Raw genomic sequence first — 23,535 nt, 5'->3', positions numbered from 1 at the left:
TAACTTTTGGTCCAGGAACTTTCATCCTTGCCTATATAAAATTGGTAATCATCATCGTCTAACTCTTTTAACGGACATGTATCATCGTTATCATCGCTACCAGATAGTTCCGATTTGCTGTCGTAATTATCATTTTCAATAATTTCTTGTTCTCCACCTGAATCACTAAAATCAACAATATCTTCGTCAAAATCAGACAAATTTTCCGCAATCTCTTGCAACTTAATCTCTGTCAAATACTTAATTGGCCTTTTTGCACCCTTAAAATGACAAAAAGTACATAAATTAATTTAAGTGCTAAAAAACTGTATGAACAAATGTTACTTACATGAGAAGCTACGCTGCGGTACGGAATGCCGCTATTGAACAACTTCCACTTCAATCGTCAATATCAAACTGATACAACACTTTAGGAAATGAGACATCACCAGGTAATATTTTAAATATAGTCACGTATACATATCTAAATAGACAGTAGCGTATACGAAAAAATATTGGTAAAAATTATTAAAATATTAAAATTGCGGCACAGAGTGCCGCTGCGTGGACACCGGAGGGTTAATAAATTTTTGCGTCGTAATTTGAAATATTTGTATCTTAGAACTTAAATTAATCATTTAATGATACTGTTTCTGGTTGTTTTCTTTCTGCAACTATAGTGTTCAACAATTTTATGGAACATATCTAAATCTATTTAAACATTTAAATGTTAGTAACAGCTTACTATGGATTATATAAGTATGGAAATTTTTTTGGCCACTGTACAGTTGAATACTTTCCTGGTACAGTAAATGAAATGTAAATTGTGTATTGTTTTGATATTATTATCAGTTCATTTTGAACACAGCAATATTGTAAATTATTACTGAATATTTTAAGTTAGAAATTTATATAAAATGGTAACTAACATGTTATCTTTTCTACATTAGCTTCAATGCAAGATGAATGTTTGTTTTAAGCTTTATAAATCTGAAAACTATTTTAATTAAATGCTCAGCTGAAAAGTACTCTTATTTAACATGTAGAAGGAAATATAAAATAACGCACATAACAAATTTTACATTAATTTAAAGTTAATGATTACAATAAGTATAAAAATAAAGGTAAAACTCCTTACAAAATTAAACTATTATCGAGAAAAATGACACTTTTTATTTTGTACAACCTGTCTGAAATTTGGAGTGAGGTTAGTGCAACTGATTCGCATTTGGGAGCCGAGTTGTTTATCTGTCAACCGAGATCTGTACCGATTTTCAATAAAGTTTATTTATGAAAAAGCGATTTCGCATACATAAGTTGAGCCAAACATAGTACACAGTTTCATTGCCAATGATTTCCGTTCTGGATATTTTTTGTGACACACATATTTAATCCAAAATTTGTCACAGGCAAGCGTTTCTGGAACTTAAGTATAAACCTCCTTTAAAATGGAATCTTTCTGATACTCGATCATTTCTATCTAAGGGGCAGCTTTGTTACTCTTAAAAAAGTCTGCTGCTTCGCTGGTCCATACACCATTAGGCTTAAGTGAAAAACTGTTGCTTAACAGTTGCACACTTTTCAATTTTGTGGAAATCGGCATTTTTTTTAAAAAATTCCAAATCAAGTTCATTAATAAAACGTGAAAACTAGGTAACATTAATATCTTTATTATTATCACAAACGGATTTAGGGAGAGAAAAATGCAAAAGTTTTGCCTTACAAGTTTTCCCCCTGCATTGTAGTTTTAAATTCAAGAAATTCAGATGTGTGAAGATATCCGTCGCACCACATATTTATAGACTACAAGGCAGCCTACGACTCTGTAAATAGAAGAGAATTGTTTAGAGCAATGATAGACCTAGGAGTACCAAATCAGTTGGTAAGTTTAACCAAACTAACCCTTGAAAAAGTTGAATGCAAAGTACGAATCCAGGGGGAACTCTCTGAACCTTTTAAAACAAATAACGGGCTACGTCAGGGAGACCCACTCTCCTGTATACTATTTAATCTAGCTCTGGAAAAAGTAATACGTACGTCACAAATCACAACTACCGGTTCAATATATAACAAATCTGTGCAAATCTTAGCATATGCTGATGATATCAATATTGTTGGGAGAACGGAAAACGCAGCCCGAGAGGCGTACGTAGCATTAAAGGAAGCGGCTACAAAAATGGGTTTAATAATAAACACCAACAAAACAAAATACATGAAAATAGGTACGCAACCACAAACACTACGGCCACTTGTTATAGAAAATGACGTCATCGAAGCAGTTAACGAATTTGTATACCTGGGAACGCTCGTCAATACTGAAAATGACACTACCGCAGAGATAAACCGCAGAATTTGCACGGCTAATAGATGCTATTTTGGGCTTAATCTCCTTTTTAAATCTACAGTTATATCAAGAAATACAAAAGTAAAACTCTACAAAACAATAATACGCCCAGTCCTAACATATGGTTCAGAAACCTGGACTTTAACAAAAAGCAATGAAAACATGTTAGGATGTTTCGAAAGAAAAATACTAAGGCGCATCTATGGAGCGGTAAATGAAAATGGTGTCTGGAGAAGACGATACAACTTCGAACTCTATAGGATATACCAGGAACCAGATATCGTAAAACACATAAAGATAGGACGTCTGAGGTGGGTAGGCCATGTAATGCGGATGGAACAAACCGACCCAGCTAGAAAAACGCTCCTTGATAGACCTATTGGTCAAAGAAGAAGAGGAAGACCCAGAACAAGATTCCTAGATAACATAGACCAAGATATGAGAAATATGGAAATACGTGCTTGGCGGAGGAAGGCGATGGATAGGGACGACTGGAGAAAAATTCTTGGGGAGGCTAGGACCCACACAGGGTTGTAAAGCCAAAATGATGATGATGAAGATATCCGTCAAAAATGCGATAGTGGGAACATTTTCTGTGTCCAAGAGGAAACCCAAATGGTCATTTGCAGCTTCATTATTAATAGTGGACAGAAATTTTTTTATGTTGTCAAGTATTGAAAAGAATCTTTCAAGCACTACACCTTTGCTTAGCCATCTCACCTTGTTATAAAGAAGCAAATCGTCAAACTGAGGCTTCGTGTCTTCTAGGTATGATTTGAATTGACGATGCCAATGACAATTTTTCTTTTCTTCTTATCCATATTGATATGAATGTAAAATATAAACAACGCTAGAACTATATAGAAAACAACACTTGAAAGTATTAACTAGAAACACGATAGAAAGAATAAAAACGTAAACAATACGATATGACGATTGATTGAAGATAGCGATGCGACAAGCAAAACTGAGACTGAGACTAGGGATGAGCGATATTCATCGATTGATAAATATCGTACTCCTTTGCTCGATGGTCGACGTTTTGCCATCGATATTTAGGTATTCGATAACATCGATGCTAAATCGATGTTAAATGAAAATATCCAACATCAACCCCAGTAATCTTTAGTTTTATTAAATACAAGAGAATTATTATAAAATTCCACAGAATGGTTACTGTCAGAAATATGCAAATTGAAACATTGTTGAAAATTATTGATAAAGAAATATTTAAATTTATTTTTTTACAAAAGAATTTCAAAATTTGAAATACAAAAGAACTTCATTTTATTATGGCTCTATTACCTGAAAGTTTGGAAAAAACCTTTTATTTTTATTATAGACTGGTTACTAGGTACATCATAAATATGCAAATTAAACTAATTTTAGTGTTCAGACAGATTCCCTTTTGTAGTTTGGTAAAAGATTATTTTTAGGTAGGTACTTCCTGAAATTTTGGAAAACCGTTTATTCAAAACATTATCTAGATTACGAGTACTTCTATATAGTATTAGTACTATGCATTTTAAAAATATAAAAATATTTATATAGTTAGATTTGATTATAATTTTACACTATAATTTTATTACTATATTTTGAATTTAACGGCGGTCCGCAAAAACCAAGTTCACGGTCCGGATGCGGACCGCGGTCCGCCATTTGGTGACCCCTGCCCTACGGTAACAGATGGATTGTGATGGCCAGTTAAAGAAAAAGAAGACTCATCTGTAAACAAGATTTTTTTCATGAAATCTTTGTCAAGATTAGTGCCTTAATGTGTAGCAATGGTATTTGTTTCTTTTTAAAATATTTCGTACAATTCTAACACTAATACCAGTTTCTCTTGAAATTAGGGTGCTGTTACAAGGAAATTTGACTTCAGTTAGACTACATACGGCAGTTTCACGCTGTTCCCGTTCTTCATTAATTGCACGAGCTGGTTAATTTTCATCTTCATCACTATCCGTGAATTTTCTACAATTCCTGACACATTCAGTTTTTTCAAATTTAAAAATAATGTTGTGAATTGCAGATTTTGTTGGTATAGGGCCTTCGAATGAAAACGAAAACCTGCCGATTATATCGTCGGCACTGCTTTCGAATAATGTCATTTAATAATTTGAATTTTATGTTCAGTTGTAAAGGTTACCATTTTCCTAACTTGAAATGTTAATTTCTTTATTTTATTTTTTTGCGAATAAAATCAGAATTATTACTAATAAAAAAATAAATGTATATTTGACGTTTCCGTTATCAAAACTGAATGTCACAGACATTTGTCAACCCCCTCCCTTTCAGTACCACAAACTTTTAATTTGAACCAATGGGAATAGACCATGGATGGCACACCGTTAGATAGGTATTTGGCTGGAGAATTCAGGCATCCATGATTTTTCTTTTCATATTAACTGTGTTCTTTCTGCGTTGAAAATGTATCAATTTATTGAGTGTTACTCCTCTTAAATACTAAACGCGTCACACAGTGTATATTTCATATTTTAAATTAAAGGTTTGTGGCACTGGTAGGAAGGGGGTTGACAAACAATCTATGTCATTAAAAGATGATCCACTTTGGAATAAAAATCGACCTGTTTTGACATTTTCACAAAATCTATTGAATATTTGGATTTGGGTGGATTTGTTTGACTGTATATATGTATATATTCGCATATTTTAAATAAGTTATTCTGTTTTAGTTCTATGCTCACGCCCAAAAAGAAAAGGAAGAATATTTAAACAAGGCACCAGAAATTAGTCCAAATATATGGTATATGAAACAGAAAGTATCAAATGCATGTGGTACTATTGCTTTGATTCACAGTATCGCAAATAATGATGAGAGGTAATGGTTTCCTTCTCTTTTACTTATGGTAGATAATTTTTAGCAAGATTGTATTTTATATGAAACTTTAGCATGCATGAAATCATGATTTTTCAAAAAGTTTTTTTAACGAAAAAAAAAAACGCGAAAAATGAAATATACAAAGGTGTAACGTGCAATAAACCCTTGGTTTTTTCGCAACCTTTTGTTACGGGCGGTAATGGTAGTCTTCCGTGGTCTCTTTTTATCTCGGGTTTTGCCGATACTCCCGCTTTGGTTTTTATGAATTCCGATTTAACCTTTGATATTACGCCACTTTAATATATGTTAGTAAATATGTAGGGAAATCGAATTTCACGATTGTATTGTACAATATTGTTATTTTGTTCCTTACATTTGTTTTACGGGGAATCCTTTGACTATATTGTACGTACTTTTTATTTTGTTTTCGTTGTCCGTAAGACAGAAACACGTTGTTTTAGTCAGTGTTGTACAATTTAATTCGTACTGTAATGTCATCAAAAGTTGAAAAAAAAAGTGAAAATTGAGAACTGGTATGCCTGCAAGATCCAGCAGAATCTAGTCTGTTTCGCCTTCTTCTTAAAGTGCCTATCCGTTCCGGATGTTGGCGATCATCACGGCTATCTTTACTTTGTTTATTGCAGCGCGGAACAGTTCAGTGGTAGTCGTGTTATACCACTTTCGTAAATTTTGAAGCCAGGAAATGCGTCTTCTTCCCGGTCCTCTCTTACCATTTACTTTACCTTGGAGAATCAGCTGGAGAAGGCCGTAACGTTCTTGATTTCTCATTACATGTCCTAGTTTCTGTTTCGCCATATAGTGTTATTAAGGCATCCTGCCAGTCTATTTGCTTTTTATACTTGACCTCTCTCTTCTGTGTCCAAGTCTCCATAGCTAGACAGTGTAATTCCCAGGTATTTTATTTCCATTACTTGTTCAATACTGATGCCATCAATTTCTGTGTTTCATCTGGTTGGTTCTTTGCTGAATACTATTGTTTTAGTTTTCTGAGATGAGATTGCCATATTAAATTCTTTTGCTCTTATGTTAAATCTCTGGACCAGTCTTTGCAGACTATCTTCATCTTGCGCTATCAATATTGCGTCGTCTGCGTAACAGAGTATTTTTATTTCTTTGTTTCCCATTCTGTATCCTCTTCCTTTGTTAACGCTTTTGATGATTTCATCCATGATCAAATCGAAGAGCTCAATGAATCCCCTTGTCTTATTCCGTTGCCTATTTCTATAGGTTCTGTAATTTGTCCATCTATTCTGACTTCCATTTTGTTGTTTTGGTTGATGTTTTCGGTACTTTTTATAATATTTAGGGGAACTTCTCTAATATACAGAAGATGGATTACATCTTTGAGTCTTATTCTGTCTTAACTCTTTCTTTAGGTCAATCAGACAAATAAATGCTGGTCTATTATACTCTAGTGATTTCTCAGTGATACTAAATTGGATAACAGTTCCATATATTTTTAAACTGAGTTTATTTTTCAGAAATACTTCTTCTTGTAGTGCCTATCCGTTTCGGATGTAGGCGTTTGAAATGCAGATCTTGCTTTCTCTGTCCTACATCTGATTTCTAGGTCCCAATGGTCCCAATTTTCATTTACGTTTGTACCAAGGTAGGTGTATGTTTTTACTCTTTCTATTGGTTGACCCTTCACACTGATTATTCCCATTTGCTGTTCCTTCTTAGAGATCATCAAACATTTTGTTTTCTTAAATGTTTAGTGAAAGTCCATGTCATCCGCGTATCTGATGTTATTGATAAAGTCTCCGTTAATTCGAATTCATCTTCATCTTGAAAACCCAAATACTAGACCTTAACCAGAAGGTTACACGAACTTTACTTTTTTTACCGCGTCAGGTCAGACCGTGGTGCGCATTTGCACCACAACCGATGATCAATTGTCCATTTTTCCTGCAATCTCTCACTAACTGTTCCAACTCCTTTGGTGTTGATTGTTCGGGATCATCATATGACGAACTTTAATTCGTTTTTCAATCACATTTTAATAATTACAGAAGTAGTTTTGTTTACAGTTTTATTTTTTTCCTAAGATAATGGCACTAGCAAAGCCAAAAGGCCAGTACAGTTTTAAAATGATGCCAGTGTTCTTCAATATTGTGAAACTCTTGATTTTCTTTAAATTTATTCTCCAAACTGATTACGAGTCGTTGATGAAGGTAACTTAGATTTGAAATCGAACCTGCTATTGAGTAGATGATTTATAAGTTTCTTGAATCTTAGTTCCAAATCACCGACTTAGACGATCCGAAGGGACATCAGCTCCAGGATATGTTTTGACTACTTTTACCGAGTTTCCAAAACGCTCATTGATATTGGTGTAATCTAATTGATTTGACCTGATCTTTTCAGGACCACTTGCTGGAGCTTTCCAAGTGTAAAGTCTCCTTTTCGGCATTTTGGCATTTTAAAAAAGGTATTCATAATATACAGATTTATTTCTTTACAGAATTCTACAAATCGGTCCACTCTATTGTTACGTTTTCCAAGACCAAACTCTCCTTCAACATTTTCTTCTCTCTCTTCACCAATCTTAGTAATTAGATCTAATTTCACTAATATAATTCTATCTTAAATAATCTTTAAAATCGTACCTGCCACTTGATGTTTTAATGCTAATGATTAGGTCACTTAAACGTGTAACGATAAGACTACCAAAGAGAATTGAAGTACTATTATAAAATAATACCTCAATCAACCATGGGAGTTTATCGCCTGTGCCTTGTCTAGCTCAGTATCTCAAGTGTGAGTTCGTCTTGTCTTAAACTAGGGATTGAACCTGAGCTCTTAGCTAATAGCAAATAAAACAAATTTTAACCAAACATATTTATTAAAAAGAATAAAAAAAACAATAATCAACCCTGCCAAAGCTTAAAAATAATTAGTGAGGATGATACTTAGGGTATCGATGAGCTGCTTGGGTGTCCTCCCAATTAAATGTTATGTCCTCTGGAGAGCTGCAGTAACATGTGGATGTAGCCTCCTGATTAAGTTCAGTTGAGTCCTGTGGTTAGGTCCTCAAATGGTCAATAAATTTTCATACGGTTAATAAAATATGGTCTTGAATGTGGTCAATAAATTTTTATACGGTCAATAAACCCAAGAGAAATTTTGCAGATCATAAAATAAAGCTTATTATAATTCCTACCCTGTTTTATAAATTTTAATTATAAACAAAAAATAATCCCACCATTAAAGGTGATTGACAGAAAATAGAAAGGGACTGAATGAAGTTAGCACAGATGTCATAGGATGTTCCTATATCATAGAATTAGCTTTTATGTCAACACGGAAGAGAATATTTATTCTACGGGACAGAAAGAGAGAAAATAAAGACGGAAAAAGAAAAACAGATGGCGCCAACTACTTTTTAAATAAAAAAAATAGTAAAAACTACACTGGAGATAAAGAAATTAATAAAGAAATTAAAATAAAATAATTATTTAAATATAAATTAATAAAGATGCGACGCAATTATATAACGCAAATAAAATAATTATTCATAACGTTACAAACGTCATAAAAATATATTAGTTCAGGTATCCAAATTTGACTTATGTTGTGGTAGGAACTATATCTAAAATAATTACTCTCTTTTTTTTTACTTCAGATTGAATCTGACAGAAGGAGCTTTTAAAAAGTTACTCTCCGAGTCTAAAAACATGACCCCCGAAGAGAGAGGAGATATATTGCTAAAGGCAGAGGATATAGCTTTTAATCTGATCAACACTCACCAAGAACTTGCTATGGAAGGCCAAACAGAGGTAATCTATTAATAATCCTTATAACTTTTTTTTAAACTGATAATTATATATATATATATATATATATATATATATATATATATATATATATATATATATATATAAGTAAAATGTAATGGCATATCTCGCAAAACAGAAAACCGAAAAAGGTATATCGAAGGAAGGCAACCGTATATACGTATTTCTGACTATATAGTCTATATATATACATACATATATATATATATATATATATATATATATATATATATATATATATATATATATATATATATATATAGTCTTCTATATAGTCTGGTATATATATATATATATATATATATATATATATATATATATATATATATATATATATATATATATATATATATATATATTGGTTTCGGAAATAAGTTGTATGCGTGCCAGGCGAGGATAGCAACAGAAATAATTGTGAACTTGTTAATAAGAGGATGATGTCTGTGAGTTTTGAGATGTTCCGAGATGTACTCAACATCAGTTGTTTCGTGTGAGAAGCCAAAATTGGGTAATTTTGTAGAATCATCCATTAAAGGTTCGGATTTGTTTTTAAATTTTTTATAAGACGAGTTAGTCTATTTTTGGTTGATTTCACATTAAGGTTGGGATAGATTTGGTATAATGTATAAATAAGTGATGTGATGTCTTGTGTGAATTTTAATGCTTCTTCTTATGGACTGGTACTGCTGTAACTGCCGTAATTTGACCGTTTACTTTTTGGTTTGTTTGTGGTTTAGAAAACCCGGCATGGATTTTAGTTTGTTCACTATGAATAGGTTCTTCAGTTATGCTAGTTCTGTCGCTAGGAGAAGAAAGTTCTAAGCGTGTGCGTTTATAGTGTGTTTGTGTATCTGTCACGTATTGATTTGGTTGTTCTAATGAGAAGTTGATATTTGAGGATGTAAGTGGTAATTGACTTCAGGAGATATCTCTGTTGGTGTGAAAGGTACAGTGTTGTTTTCTTGTATTTTTTCAATAGACGTAGATTCACCTCTCAAAGGAGGGGAAGGAATTGCGTGGATGGACGAAGTACTTTCTGACGGATTTGCCTGTAAAACCCCGAACATAATGTACCATTACATGGACATAATTCTTTTTAACGTTTATTTAAATTTAGTTTTACTAAATAACTGTTAACTGTTATTTTTAGTTATTAATTAAACATTAATTACCTTTTACAATTTCAGGTCCAACCTGATGAGCAGGTCAACCACCACTTTGTAGCCTTAGTAGAAAAAGATGGAGAACTTTATGAGTTAGATGGACGAAAAGAATTTCCTGTTACGCACGGAAAAACAACTCATGAAACTTTTTTGGAGGTAAGGTTTTATTAGTATCATTTGGGTCGGGGAAGCAATATGATATTAGTTTTGAACGATTTAGTGATAACTGTCTTTATATTATATCAGAAGAAAAAATTGACAACACTGGCACAGAGTTGGGTTGAAATGTTGAATCGGTGCACTGGTAGATTTATCAACTAATCCTATTATCGGCTGATGTTGCCAATACGTATTAATGTAGATTTGCTATAAAAAAAATCAATTGGTATGGCATTAGATTAAGAGAGGTGGCTTTTCGGCCTATTCCACTGCGACCTTTTCAGATCTATTGTGGTCCTCTAGTCCTAGATAACATTCTCTAGCCTGACCCTTTTTATAAAGTCTAGTAGCTTCGAGACTGTACCTTCCATGTAGCTATTTGCCGGTGGACTTTCTTCTCCTAATGCAAAGAACCGCACATTTGCCAGACTGTCACACTGACATAAAATGTGCTCTGCTATTTCTTCTTCGAGGTGACAGAATCTGCACAGGTCATCATCTGATAATCCCATCAGCTTCAAGTGCCTATTCAGCTTACAGTGCCCTGTTAGAAGACCTACTATGATCTTGACTGTTTTCCTGTCTTTGCTTATTAGGTCTGCCGTAAATTTTGGCGAATGTTCTGTAATGAACTGTTTCGCCTGTCTTTGTCCTGGTGAATTCCTCCACCATTCCAGAGATTTGCGAGCTACCCACTTCCTTGTAGCCGTTCTTGTTACTGATTTATGGCATATAGCTATATGTTATTATCATGTGGCATGTTTAATATGTGTCTACATCATCATTAATGGCGTTACAACTCTTTGTGAGTCTTTGCCGCATTTACTATTGCCTTCCATGTTTGTCGGTTCTGTGTCACTATTTCCTATTGTCTTCCATTTTCTCTAGATCCTTTCTCACTGCATCTTTTCACCTTTTTTTTTCTAAGCTCTCCTACAGACCTCCCTACTGGTCTTTCCCAAAACACATTGTTTATAAGACGATTGCCGTTAATGCGTGTCACATATCCCGCTCAGCTTAGTCTATTGGCCTTTATATATCTCACTATATTTTCCTGGTTGTGTCTGAGCTTCCATTCGTTTGTCACGCTATCCTTGCAAGGGCCATATATCACTCGAAGGATTTTACGTTCCCATACCAGCAATTTATTTACTTCCTTTTTTGTTAGCGTCCATGTTTCGCTTCCATACGCGACTGTTAGTCATCGTTTTAGACCGATATTTAGTACAGCTTCTTCAAAGCTCGCGAAGATATCTTAACGTCTAATGTTGATTGTGATACTACATTTGTCATCGGCGAAGGCGAGAACGATCCGCCAGCGTTCCATGCTGTATATTATCAAAAGCTTTTCCGTAAACCCTACAAAATCCAGTTGTTGCAAGAATTAAATGAATGTGACTACAACCGTAGATTACAGTTTAGTGAAGTAATTATGAATAAAATTGTAACTGACGAGAACTTCGTTAACAATATATAACTTTCCGACGAAGCAATACACTGTATGGGAAATAAATCCACACTGGATACGTAAAAACCATAGTCAAAGACCACAAAAACCAGATGTATGGTCGGGTTATAGTGGGTACTCAGTTAATTGGCTCGTTGTTTATAGAAGGAAAGTTAACAAGTGATAATTATGAAATACTACTTAGAAATGAAATTGTATCTACCCTGAAAAGAGTTTGGAGCCAATTTTAATGAGTTATGGTTTCAGCAAGACGGAGCTCTAGTACATTTTGATGTAAATGTTCCGCGTTATTTAGATCAGACTTTTTTTGGACGATGGATGGGCAGATTAGGTAGTATTTAATGGCCTCCTCGTTCACCCGATTTGAATCCCAAAGGTTATTTTTATTGGGGGTACTTGAAAAGTAGAGTTTATAAAACTACTTTAGCAGAGCTATTGATGAATCCATATTAATTTCTAGAGAAACATGGAGAAATGTAATAGACGCATTCTACCATCGTTTAGGCTACTGCCAAATTAACAACGGAGGGCATTTTGAACACTTGATTAGGTAGACATTAACTTCGTAATGTAGTAAACTTTTAATTAATACATTCAAATTTAGTTGTACATAGTTTGAATCAAAGAATTTATTGAGACGATTAAGCTCTAGATCGAGATCTAGTTTTTTTTTGATCTTTTTAAGATGTTGGTGATTACATAAAATCGATAATATTGTATGCAGTTGAACTGGTATTGGATGGATAGTTGGGAAATAAAACTACCAACTGCGAACCAAAACAGACTAAGGTATGGCAACCCTAACAGAAGAGCCTCTCGCACCCTCCAGGTTGTGTGTTGGGCTAGAGGCTGACAACCTCTTCCTGTAAAAAAACATATGTTATGGAACCTCAGGAACTATTAGCTGGACGGAACTCACGACGACGACTCCTGCAAACGAAAAATGGAATTGAAATTAGGAACATTGAATACCCGAACCCTATACCGAACTGGAGCACTCACATCTTTACTAGACATAGTGAACACATACAAAATCGATGTTTTAGCACTGCAGGAAATGCGGTGGATGGGAAGTGGCACTCTTGACAAGAGAACCCATTCCATATATTATAGCTGCAATGAAAGCCAACACATAGATGGGGTGGGATTTATTGTAAACCGAAGAACAAAAGGCCCTATTATTGACTTTAAAGCCTACAGTCAACGAATGTGCTATTTGTGCTTAAAAGGAAAATTCTTTAATTACAGTTTAATCAATACACATGCCCCAACTGATGACAAACCAGAGGAAATAAAAGAACAGTTCTTCAAAGAAATAGAGCAAGCCTACAGGAGATGTCCCAGAAATGACATTAAGATTTGATTAGGTGACATGAATGCAAGAATAGGACAAGAGCGAGTTTTCATGCCCACGATAGGAAAGCATAGCCTACACAACATCAGTAGCGATAATGGATTACGACTGATAAACTTAGCAGCAACACTCAATATGACAGTCGCTAGCACCTATTTTGAACACAAGAACATACATAAGGTAACCTGGACCTATCCTGATATAAGAACAACGAGTCAGATTGATCACATCTTAATAGATTCAAATCATGGAACAGACGTAAAAAACTGCAGAAATTTATTATGTCTAAACATAGACTCAGATCATTGCCTAGTGATCTCAACATTGAGGGCTAGAATTTCAAACACCAGTAAAGAAAATAAAATGGATACAAACAAATGGAATGTGCAAAAGCTGAGAGATGCGACAATTGCAGAAAGGTACTCGGAAAACATCACCAACAGGCTAAGGAATCAAAATGTAAATGAAGAATGTCAGACAGATATAGACTCTACTGGACCAGAATAAAGGAAGACATTGAAGCAGCAGCCAAAGATGAAATAGGAACAGCAATTTGTGCCCGTAAAAATTATTGTTTTGACGATGAATACAAGAATGCAACAAACGAAAAAAAATGAAGCCTACAGAAAGATTCTTACCCGAACAACTGCAGAGAAATACCAGACAAAGAGAAGAGAAGAAAAGAGGATACACAAAAGAAAAAAACGAAACCACCTAAATGAGGAACTTAAATATATAGAAAATCTCAACAGAGAGAAAGAATTGAGAGCATTCCATAAGAAAGTTAACATCAACAGAAAAGAATTTAAGGCAACCACAAGACAATACAGAAGTCAGAATGGCGACCTATTAACAACAAGTAAGGATTTATTGAATAGATGGATGGATTACTTTACCCAGGCACTTAATATAGAGGAAGAAGAAGAAAACCTGGAAGACGAAAGAGATGAGGTAAGGGGAACAGACAAGAGAGAAGAGGTAATGAAAATATGTTAGGATGTTTCGAAAGAAAAGTACTAAGGCGAATCTATTGAGCAGTGAATGACAATGGAGTATGGAGAAGACGATACAACTTGAACTTTATAGAATATACCAGGAACCTGATATCGTAAATCACATTAAGATAGGAGGTCTGATGTGGATAGGGCATGTAATGCGGATGGAACAAAATGATCCAGCTAGAAAAACGCTCCTTGATAGACCTATTGGTCAGAGACGAAGAGAAAGACCCAGAACAAGGTTCCTTGATAACATCGATGAATACATGAGAAATATGGGAATACATGCTTGGCTGAGAAAGCAATGGATAGGGACGACAGGAGAGAAATTCTTAAGGAGGCTAGGACCCACGCAGGGTTGTGAAGCCAGAATAATGATGATGAACTGGTATTGAAGTGGAGATTTCAATTATTGTACAATATACAGGGTGTTGTATTTAGAAAATCAAGGTGACTAATGATATCAGAAATGTGGTAAATCTAGCAACGTTACAAACATCAAATTACAAATCTTCATATTGCAAAGTAGGTGTATCCCTTCTTCTTCTAATGGCGCTACAACCCTTTGTGAGTCTTGGCCTGCTTAACAATGTTCTTCCATTCTGCCCTGTCGGATACTTTCCTTTCGCAACTGCCTGATGTTCATGGTTTTCCCTATTTTTGTATAATGCAGACTATCCATTTAAGAGATAATTGGCGTTTCCAGACTTTTGGTCCTTTCTGTATAATAAACCTTGTCTGGCATACTCTTCGTGTTCATCATTTTCAAGAGTCCAGTTGTTTTCTTGGTTTTGGCTGATTTGGATAAAACAACGGCTTTATGTATGTGTAGGACGAAACAGATGATGGTAGAGGATCTCAGGAAATATCTTCAATATTGACCATGCATCTGAGAAAACATGCCAAAAATCATAACCACGTAACTCTCTATTCAGATTCATGTACAGGACAAAACAGAAATTTTAAAGTGACTGCCACGTTACTAAATCTTGTTCAAGATTCTTACATAAAAATAGAACTATAGATCACAAGTTTCTTGTATCTGACCACTCCTTTTTGCCAAACGACCGATATTTTGGGGTTGTTGAAAAGGCTGCCAGAAAATCTTCTCACATATTTGGGCTAGACGACTGGATTGATGTAATAAAAACTTCAAAATTGACAGAGACTTTTAAAGTAATTAACATAAAAATGAGTGACATTGTGTCAACAAAGAAAATAGAAGATGTGCTTGTAAATAGAAAAAAAGATAGTGATGGGGCACCTGAGAAGTGGTTAGAAATGGGGTTTGGGCTTGGGTTTTGAAATACAAACCTACGCTGAATAAAGATTTTCCGTTTTTTACTGTCGCGATGGCCAAAACAAATGTCTCAAAATTCATTGGTAATCAAAGTCATCTGTACTCCATACCTTGACTCTGAAACAAAGAAAAAGGACATGCTGTCTGTCCTCCCATATCTGCCACCAGTCACACACTATCATTTTAAAAATATCTGCATCAACACAGGAACCCGTTCACCAATCCCGCAACATGGCGAAGAAGACGACATAGACATGAACATTGTTGTAATACGTTTTTTATTTGTTATTATTTTTTGTAAGTGAAATTCCAGTTTTGTCATACTTCGCTTTTTAATCCATTTTTCCACCAAATATTTCAGAGTAATAATTGATCAAGTCCAATTTTTTCCTTATATTTCGCCTTATATCATACTTCACTGAAGATTAGAGATGGTAATTGTTTTAGATGGGATATAGTATGCAATTTGAAATTAGCATATACTTTATGCTTTTTTACTAGGTTGTCATAGATAGTATACACCTTATTAAGTATATAGATCTCTGTATAGTAGTGAGCATTTAATACGTTCCACATAAGATCTCATTTAATATGTCGTTCCACTTAATTGCTGATTTTTTAAACACGACACCTAAGGTTCCTTTGGCACACTGTTATGTTTAGAATTTCTTCTTTCTTATTCTTCGTCCTCTTTATAAGCAATTCTTTTTGTTCATTGGCGGATTAATACCTCTATGGAAGGTTGTCACTCCATATTCCGCCGATTGGTGACTTATCTCTTGATATTTTGACGACACGAGTCTCCTCCATTCTGCTTATGTGGTTATTCCATTCTTTTTTTCTATTTTGTGTCCGTTCATTTGTTCACTGTACGTTACATTTTCTTCTAATGTCTTCACTTCTCTTTCGATCTCTCATCGTATTTCCTGTAATTCTTCTCATTACTCTCATCTCTGCCGTTTCCAGTAGCCTTTGTGCTGTTGCTGTGTCGGGTCTTGTTTCTGAGGCATATGTCATTATTGGTCTTAGACTGGCTTTATAAATTCTTGACTTCATCTCAGTGTTAATGTGTCTGTTTCGCCATATAGTTTATTAAGGCATCCTCCCAGTCTATTTGCTTTTTGTACTTGATCTCTCACTTCTTTGCCCAGGTCTTCATAGCTGGACAGTGTAATTTCATGGTATTGTATTTCCATTACTTGTTCAATACTGATGCCATCAATTTATATTTTACACCGGGTTGGTTCTTTGCTGATTTCTATTGTTTTAGTTTTCTGAGATGAGATTGTCATATTAAATTCTTTTGCTCTTATGTTAAATCTGTGTACCAGTCTTTGCAGACTATCTTCATCTTGGGTTATCAATTTCACGTCGTCTGCGTAACAGAGTATTTTTACTTCGTTGTCCCCATTCTGTATCCTCTTTCTTTGTTAACGCTTTTGATGATTTCATTCATGATTAAATTAAAGAGCATAGTGCTCAATGAGTCTCCCTGTCTTATTTCGCTGTCTATTTATATAGGTTCTGTAAGTTGTCCATCTATTCTGACTTCCATTTTGTTGTTTTGGCAGATGTTTTCAACAGTTTTTATAATATTTAGGGAAACTTTCCTATTATACAGAAGATGGACTACATCTTAATCTTAATCTGTCAAATTCTTTCTTTAAGTCAATCAGACACAGAAATGCTGGTCTATTATACTCTAGTGATTTTTCAGTAATTTACTTTACGACGAATATTGCATCTGTACACGATCTTTTACTACGGAAACCCTGTTGTTCATCTGCTAAACTTATCATCTGATACATTAGTTACTGTCAAATTTTAGTTGCAAGTTTTAGGTTAATATTCAACAAGTTTATACCTCTATAGTTTTCTGGCTGTTTCTTTTTTTCTCCTTTTTTGAATAATAGAATTAGTTGGCTCGTTCTCCATTCTTTCGGTATTTTATTGTGTTTTATAATTTTATTAATTAATGTTATTAATTGTTCTGTCAATTCTGCTCCACAATATTTCAGTAATTCGTTTGGTATACCGTCTTTACCTGCTGCTTTTCTTCAGCTTTTCAGTATTTTACGAACTCCCTGTGTATGTCTATTAGTTCTTCATTTGTGGTAATTTCTGGTGTTTCCGGTTCTACCGTCATTTGTTCTTCCTTTGCATAGATCTTTTTTAGGTAGTCAATCCATGTTTTCTTTTCTATGTGTTTTGGTTCTCTGTTAAAGCTCCATATTTCCTTTTGTGGACCATAAAAATCATATTCCATTTCTTTCAAAAAGAGTTGCCAGTGATAATTTTTTATTTTTTTTACAAGTGCATGTGTTTCGTTTATTATTGTCTTGTAATTATGATATGCCAATTACGATACATTAACCCCGATTGTCAGCGGTATTGCAGTTTAATAGTCCAGCCGATCAGCAGTTTCGACACATATTGCAGACAGGTCGTCATCAATTAATTTCTTATAAATACTGTAAATTTTTATTTTAAAGTCAGTTATAATTATATTAAATAAAGTGCTGTTACTCTGTTAGTTGTACCTTTAAAAAGGGCCTTTTCAAAAAGTACCTTCGGGAGTTACAACCCTTAAGTGGCGCAGTCACTAGGATTAGTGGAAAGTCTCCAGAAGATCCTCGTCGTTTTCTAACGTTTACCCGTTACCGAACCCAAATTCTGGGAAAACTGCAGCTGTTTAACCCATGGATTCCAGGCGAATTGGCATAGAAACATATTTATGAAGAAAGCTGAAAAGAAACTTAAAGAAGAACAGAAATTTGTACCAGAAAGGAATGCATCCAATCATCATCCTATACTTGTAAGCAAATTTCATCTTATTTCTAATTCTAATATCATTTCACAAGTATCATCTTTTAGAATAAGCGATTCTCTTTCAACAAATTTTGAATCTAATATAGAATCTAGTGGAAATATTAAACCAGATTTAAATTTAGTTGACAATAATCATATTTTTAAGTCCACAAATTCGTTTGAAATACCTTCTATAATAATTACACCAGCATCCATTTCAAATAATTCTAATATGGCACCCATTTTTGATGTTAATAAAGACCTTTCTATCGTACCAGAGTACGACGGCAATTCAAATGAACTCCATAATTTTATTGATGTTATTTCCATGCTTCTAAACCATTTCTGGGATCATACAAATTCCGAAAATTTTCAAAATCACATGCTTATCCGAGGAATTATGAACAAAATTAAAGGAAAAGCCAGAGAAATTATTTTTGTATACGGCTGTAAAGACTGGCCTTAATAAAATCAATTCTTGTCAAAAATTTTAGAGACCAACGTAACGAAAACTCATTAACTAGAGATTTAGTTAATCTTCGTCAAGCTCCAAACGAAAACACTCATCAATTTCATGAAAAAGTTATGAATCTTTTAAATACTATTTCAAATCATATTAAATTACACACAGAAAACGAGGAAGTTAAAAGAAGTAAAAAATAATTTTTCCAACAACAAGCTCTAACCACATTTTTGACAGGCCTAAGAGAACCCCTGCCCAGGGGGGTAGAGGCAAGTCACATAGCGAGACTGAAAGACACAAGATGGACCAGAAAACTAATTGACTGGCGCCCACGAGAAGACAAACGCAGCAGAGGACGACCACCAACACGCTGGATGGACGACATTAGACGAATATCCAAGAAATGGCAACAAGAAGCACAGAACCGTGAAGAGTGGCGAAAAATGGGAGAGACCTATGTCCAGCAGTGGACAGAAGAGGTTGCATGATGATGATGATGAAGAAGAGAACCCCTAGGATCAACAATTCGATCCATGAGACCACCGAATCTCGCTCTTGCTATTTAATATATTCAGGAAGAAAATAACATTAGATATCTTCAAAAAACTCATAATTATTCCTTATCATCTTCTAATAAACCACCTTCGACTTCACAAAGACAGAGACCCAATTTAACTCATATACCCGCTCCTACACGATGGCAGCCTGAGGTGCCCAAGCCCCAATGGCCACAGCCACTCTTTAGGCCAAATCAAATGCCTTTGCAACAACAGCCATTCAACACTAATCCAAGAGGGACATTTCAACCTCCTAGATTCCAACAAAATCATCAAATCACTCCATATGCACAAAATTCTAGGGCTAATCAACCCAATTTTAATAAATCAGTTCCATCTCAATCATATAAGCCAACACCTATGAGCGTATCTACACGCCAAACCGGCTTTAATAGACCCCAATCTTAAATTTTCGCTTTCAACAAACAGCCAGCCCCCGATTCACCGTAGAAGAACTCTTTAATATCGAACAACGGGAAAATAATTACGATGAAGGTATAGACAATGACACATACCCAGATTACTCTTATTATGAACAATAAAGTCAAGAATATGAGGAAGATGTAAATTTTCAAACGTTTCAAGACGAAAAAGAAGAAACGTAGTAGAATTGCGTTCCTATGCTGACAAAAGAGAGCTTCCTTACATTAAAATTCAAAATCTCCCTATTAAACTTCTTATTGATAAAGGAGCCACTAAATCTTTCCTTAATCCTGATATAGCCAATACATTCTACAAGAATAATATTAAATATGAACCATTTATCGTTACATCAATTTTTCATAATCATTCACAAGATTATTCTGTAGTAATTCCAATTTTTCCCGAATTTAACTCGGATATTAACCTAAAATTTTATCTTTTCAAATTTCACAAGACATTTGACGGTCTTGTTGGCCTCGATAATCTTAAACTTCTGAAAGCAAATCTCGATTTTCCCAAGCTACTCTTACTACAGAGTATTCTATTCTTTCTATTAATTATTATACAGTTCAGCTAGAGCCCCAAACAATTACCCAAGTCAGAGTGCCAGTAAAGGAAACATCAGGTACAATCATCATCCCAAGACAAGAAGTCGAAGGTGCTATCCTAAGAGAAACTCTCACCGTCGCATATAATCAATTCGCCTGGACCGAGCTAGTCAATAACACCGATGAATACATCCAAGTAGCATTAACTGATCATCAAAAGTCAATCAATAAATCTCGAAGAATATCATATATACACGTCAGATATCATACCTAACGAAAACAGTAATCTAAGAGATGTCGATCCTCTCCTTAGAACCGGTCATCTTAATACAGAAGAAGAATCTCACCTAAGACGACTGTGCAGGAAGTTTGCAGAGATATTTCATCATCCAAACGATCCTTAAACATTTACTAACCAAATAAAGCACCATATACGAACCAAAGACGAAGTTTCAGTTTATACCAAGTCATATTGGTATCCACACATCCATAAAGAAGAAGTACGTAAGCAGATCACTTAGATGATCAATCAAGGAATCATCAGACCGAGTCAATAACCCTGGTCATCCCCAATCTGGGTCGTTCCAAAGAAACCAGATGCCTCGGGAAAAATTCAATGGCGAATAGTTGTCGACTACAGGAAGGTGAACGAGAAACCATCGATGACCGATATCCAATTCCAAATATAACAGACATTCTGGACAAACTAGGACGCATTTAGAAGACTGCATTTAACGTTGAAAATGGGCACTATGAATACATGAAAATGCCGTTCGGACTCAAAAATGCACACTCAACATTCCAGAGAGTAATGAAGAACGTACTAAAAGGACTTATAGGAGAAATATGTCTGGTCTACATGGACGACATTATTGTATCAACCTCTCTTCAAGAACACATGGTAAATCTTAAGAAAATTTTTGAAAGATTAAGAGAAACAAGATTAAGACCAGATTTAAGAAAGAAGTCGATTTTCTAGGCCACGTCGTAACCTGCGAGGGAATTAAACCAAACCCGACTAAGATTAGAGCCATCATAGACTATCCTATACCAAAAACAGCAAAAAAAATTCCAGGATTTTTAGGATTACTTGGTTGCTATAGAAAATTCATAAAGGAATTTGCCAAAATTACAAAACCACTTACCATATGTCTTAAAAAGGATGCAAAAATTGAACACACCGAAGAATTCTTAAACTGTATAAAAACCTGTAAAAGCTTATTGATTAATGAACCACTTCTGCAATATCCAGACTTCACTAAACCCTTCAACCTTACGACTGATGCAAGCAACTTCGCTATAGGAGCCATCCTATCACAAGGTCCAATAGGAAACGATAAACCCATCGCCTATGCATCCAGAACTTTAAAAGAAACATTACACAGAGTTTTGTTCATCCCTCACAAAACTTCCACAGGGGATGTGAAATTACGATACATTAACCCCGATTGTCAGCGGTATTGTAGTTCAAAGTCCAGCCGATCAGCAGTTTCGACACATATTGCAGAGGGGTCGTTATCAATTAATTTCTTATAAATACTGTAAATTTTTATTTTAAAGTCAGTTGTAATTATATTAAATAAAGCGCTGATTTTCTGTTAGTTGTACATTTAAAAGGCCTTTTTAAAAAGTACCTTCGGGAGTGACAACCCTTAAGTTGCCTCTTGTGTTTTGGTTGACATGTATTTCAAGTAAGCTTTATTTCAACGTCTGAATACGGACACAGCACCTAAAAAATATAAGAAGTATATCAGTTTATTTTCGCGAATCACTTGTATATTACATTGGAGAGCGTTGTTGGGAGATTATAGGAGATTTATAGGTATAGCTTTCTTATAGACGGGATTTCTCCATTATTTGATTCATGCGAGTAACAGTATTGTCGGCGGAATTGTAGATGATTCGGCCAACTTGTCTGGGTGATCAGTATTAATAATAATTTATTTCAAATTTTACTACAATTTGTTTTAAACATTATAATTTTTATATTTTCAATTATTTCTGAATTTTCTTTTACAACCTTTTACGTTTCATCAGTCAACTAAAAACTTTTAAAAAATGTGCATGCTGAACTGGATATTAGCGTATTCATTCGCTATAAAATTTGTTATGATTGATTATTATATTAATTACTCTATTTGTTTTAGGATGCTGCGAAAGTGTGCAAAGAATTTATTGAGAGAGACTCTGAAGATGTTAATTTTACTGTGATGGCATTAGTTGAGGCTGAGGCTTCTTAAAAATCCAAGAACGATATGTCTAAAAAGCTTATTCTTACTATGATTAAATTTTTGTTTGCAAAATCTGCTGTTACTCATTTCTACGGTGTAGCTTTTGTACGTGCCTTGTTTTCTATATTATTTTTTGTACTGAAATTGTGATATGAGCATTGGAGCCAAATAAATAAATAAATATTAATGAATTTTTTGTAAAATATTAATATTGAGATATTTCTTTTGTGGATAGAAAATATTGATCTACAAAAGGTAATAAACCTACTTAGAACCGCTGACAAAAAAGTTCCAACATCAGGGGAAAAAGGTGTTGATGAGACAGAATCAAATATACCAAGATGCTTGAAAACTGCTAGCAAAACAATGATATCAAGTGCTTCTTCTTCTTTGAGTGCATCTCCTATCGGAGATTGGATATCATTAGGGCGATTCTAATTTTATTTACTTCTGTTTTGAATAATTCGTTAGTGGTACAGCCAAACAACTCTCTTAAATTTCTCATCCAGGACATTTTTCGACGGCCTGGATTTCTGCGTCCTTGGATTTTTCCTTGCATTATATTTTGTAGGAATGTGTACTTTTGTCCTCTCATCAGGTGGCCTAAGTATTCAAGTTTTCTCTTTTTTATATTCAGTATAACTTCTGGATCGTTATTTATTCTGCGTATTACCTCTTCATGTGTAATTTTATCCACCCAACTTATTTTTAGTATACGGCGGTAGCACCACATCTCAAAGCTTTCAAGATTTTTAACATTCCTTTGTTTAAGAGTCCATGCCTCAACAGCGTAAAGCAAAGTACTGAATACATAGCATTTTAACATTCTAGTTCGTAGCTGAATACTAATATCACGATTACAAAATAATTTTTTCATTTTTATAAAGGTAGACCTGTCAATTTCAATACGTCTTTTTATCTCGTGATTTTGGTCACCTGTTTCATTGATGAGGGTTCCCAAGTATTTGTATTCGCTTACTTTTTCGAGTTGTGTACCGTTTATTGCGAAACTAGTGTCATGTATTGGATTCTTACTGAAGGTCATATATTTGGTTTTTTTGACGTTCATTCTTATGCCGT

The 23,535-nt window shown here is 34.5% G+C and overlaps 1 protein-coding gene across 2 annotated transcripts in view; it reads left to right on the top strand.

Annotated features, from left to right (window-relative positions):
- Uch (Ubiquitin carboxyl-terminal hydrolase) overlaps positions 1-22,642 on the top strand; it is a 31,690-nt gene extending 9,048 nt beyond the window's left edge. For both annotated transcript variants that reach the window (XM_072543751.1, XM_072543752.1), the window contains 4 exons: positions 5,020-5,165; positions 8,812-8,965; positions 10,171-10,302; positions 22,372-22,642. In XM_072543751.1, the coding sequence (XP_072399852.1) occupies positions 5,020-5,165; positions 8,812-8,965; positions 10,171-10,302; positions 22,372-22,464 (525 nt within the window). In that variant the 3' untranslated portion in view covers positions 22,465-22,642. The remainder of the gene's footprint in view (positions 1-5,019; positions 5,166-8,811; positions 8,966-10,170; positions 10,303-22,371) is intronic.
- Positions 22,643-23,535: the final 893 nt, after the last annotated feature.

Source organism: Diabrotica undecimpunctata, chromosome 9 (genome assembly GCF_040954645.1).
Source record: "Diabrotica undecimpunctata isolate CICGRU chromosome 9, icDiaUnde3, whole genome shotgun sequence".
Classification (NCBI taxonomy): Eukaryota; Metazoa; Arthropoda; class Insecta; order Coleoptera; family Chrysomelidae; genus Diabrotica; species Diabrotica undecimpunctata.
Note: the sequence above shows the minus strand (reverse complement) of the source record. Positions and strands in the feature narration are given on the sequence as shown.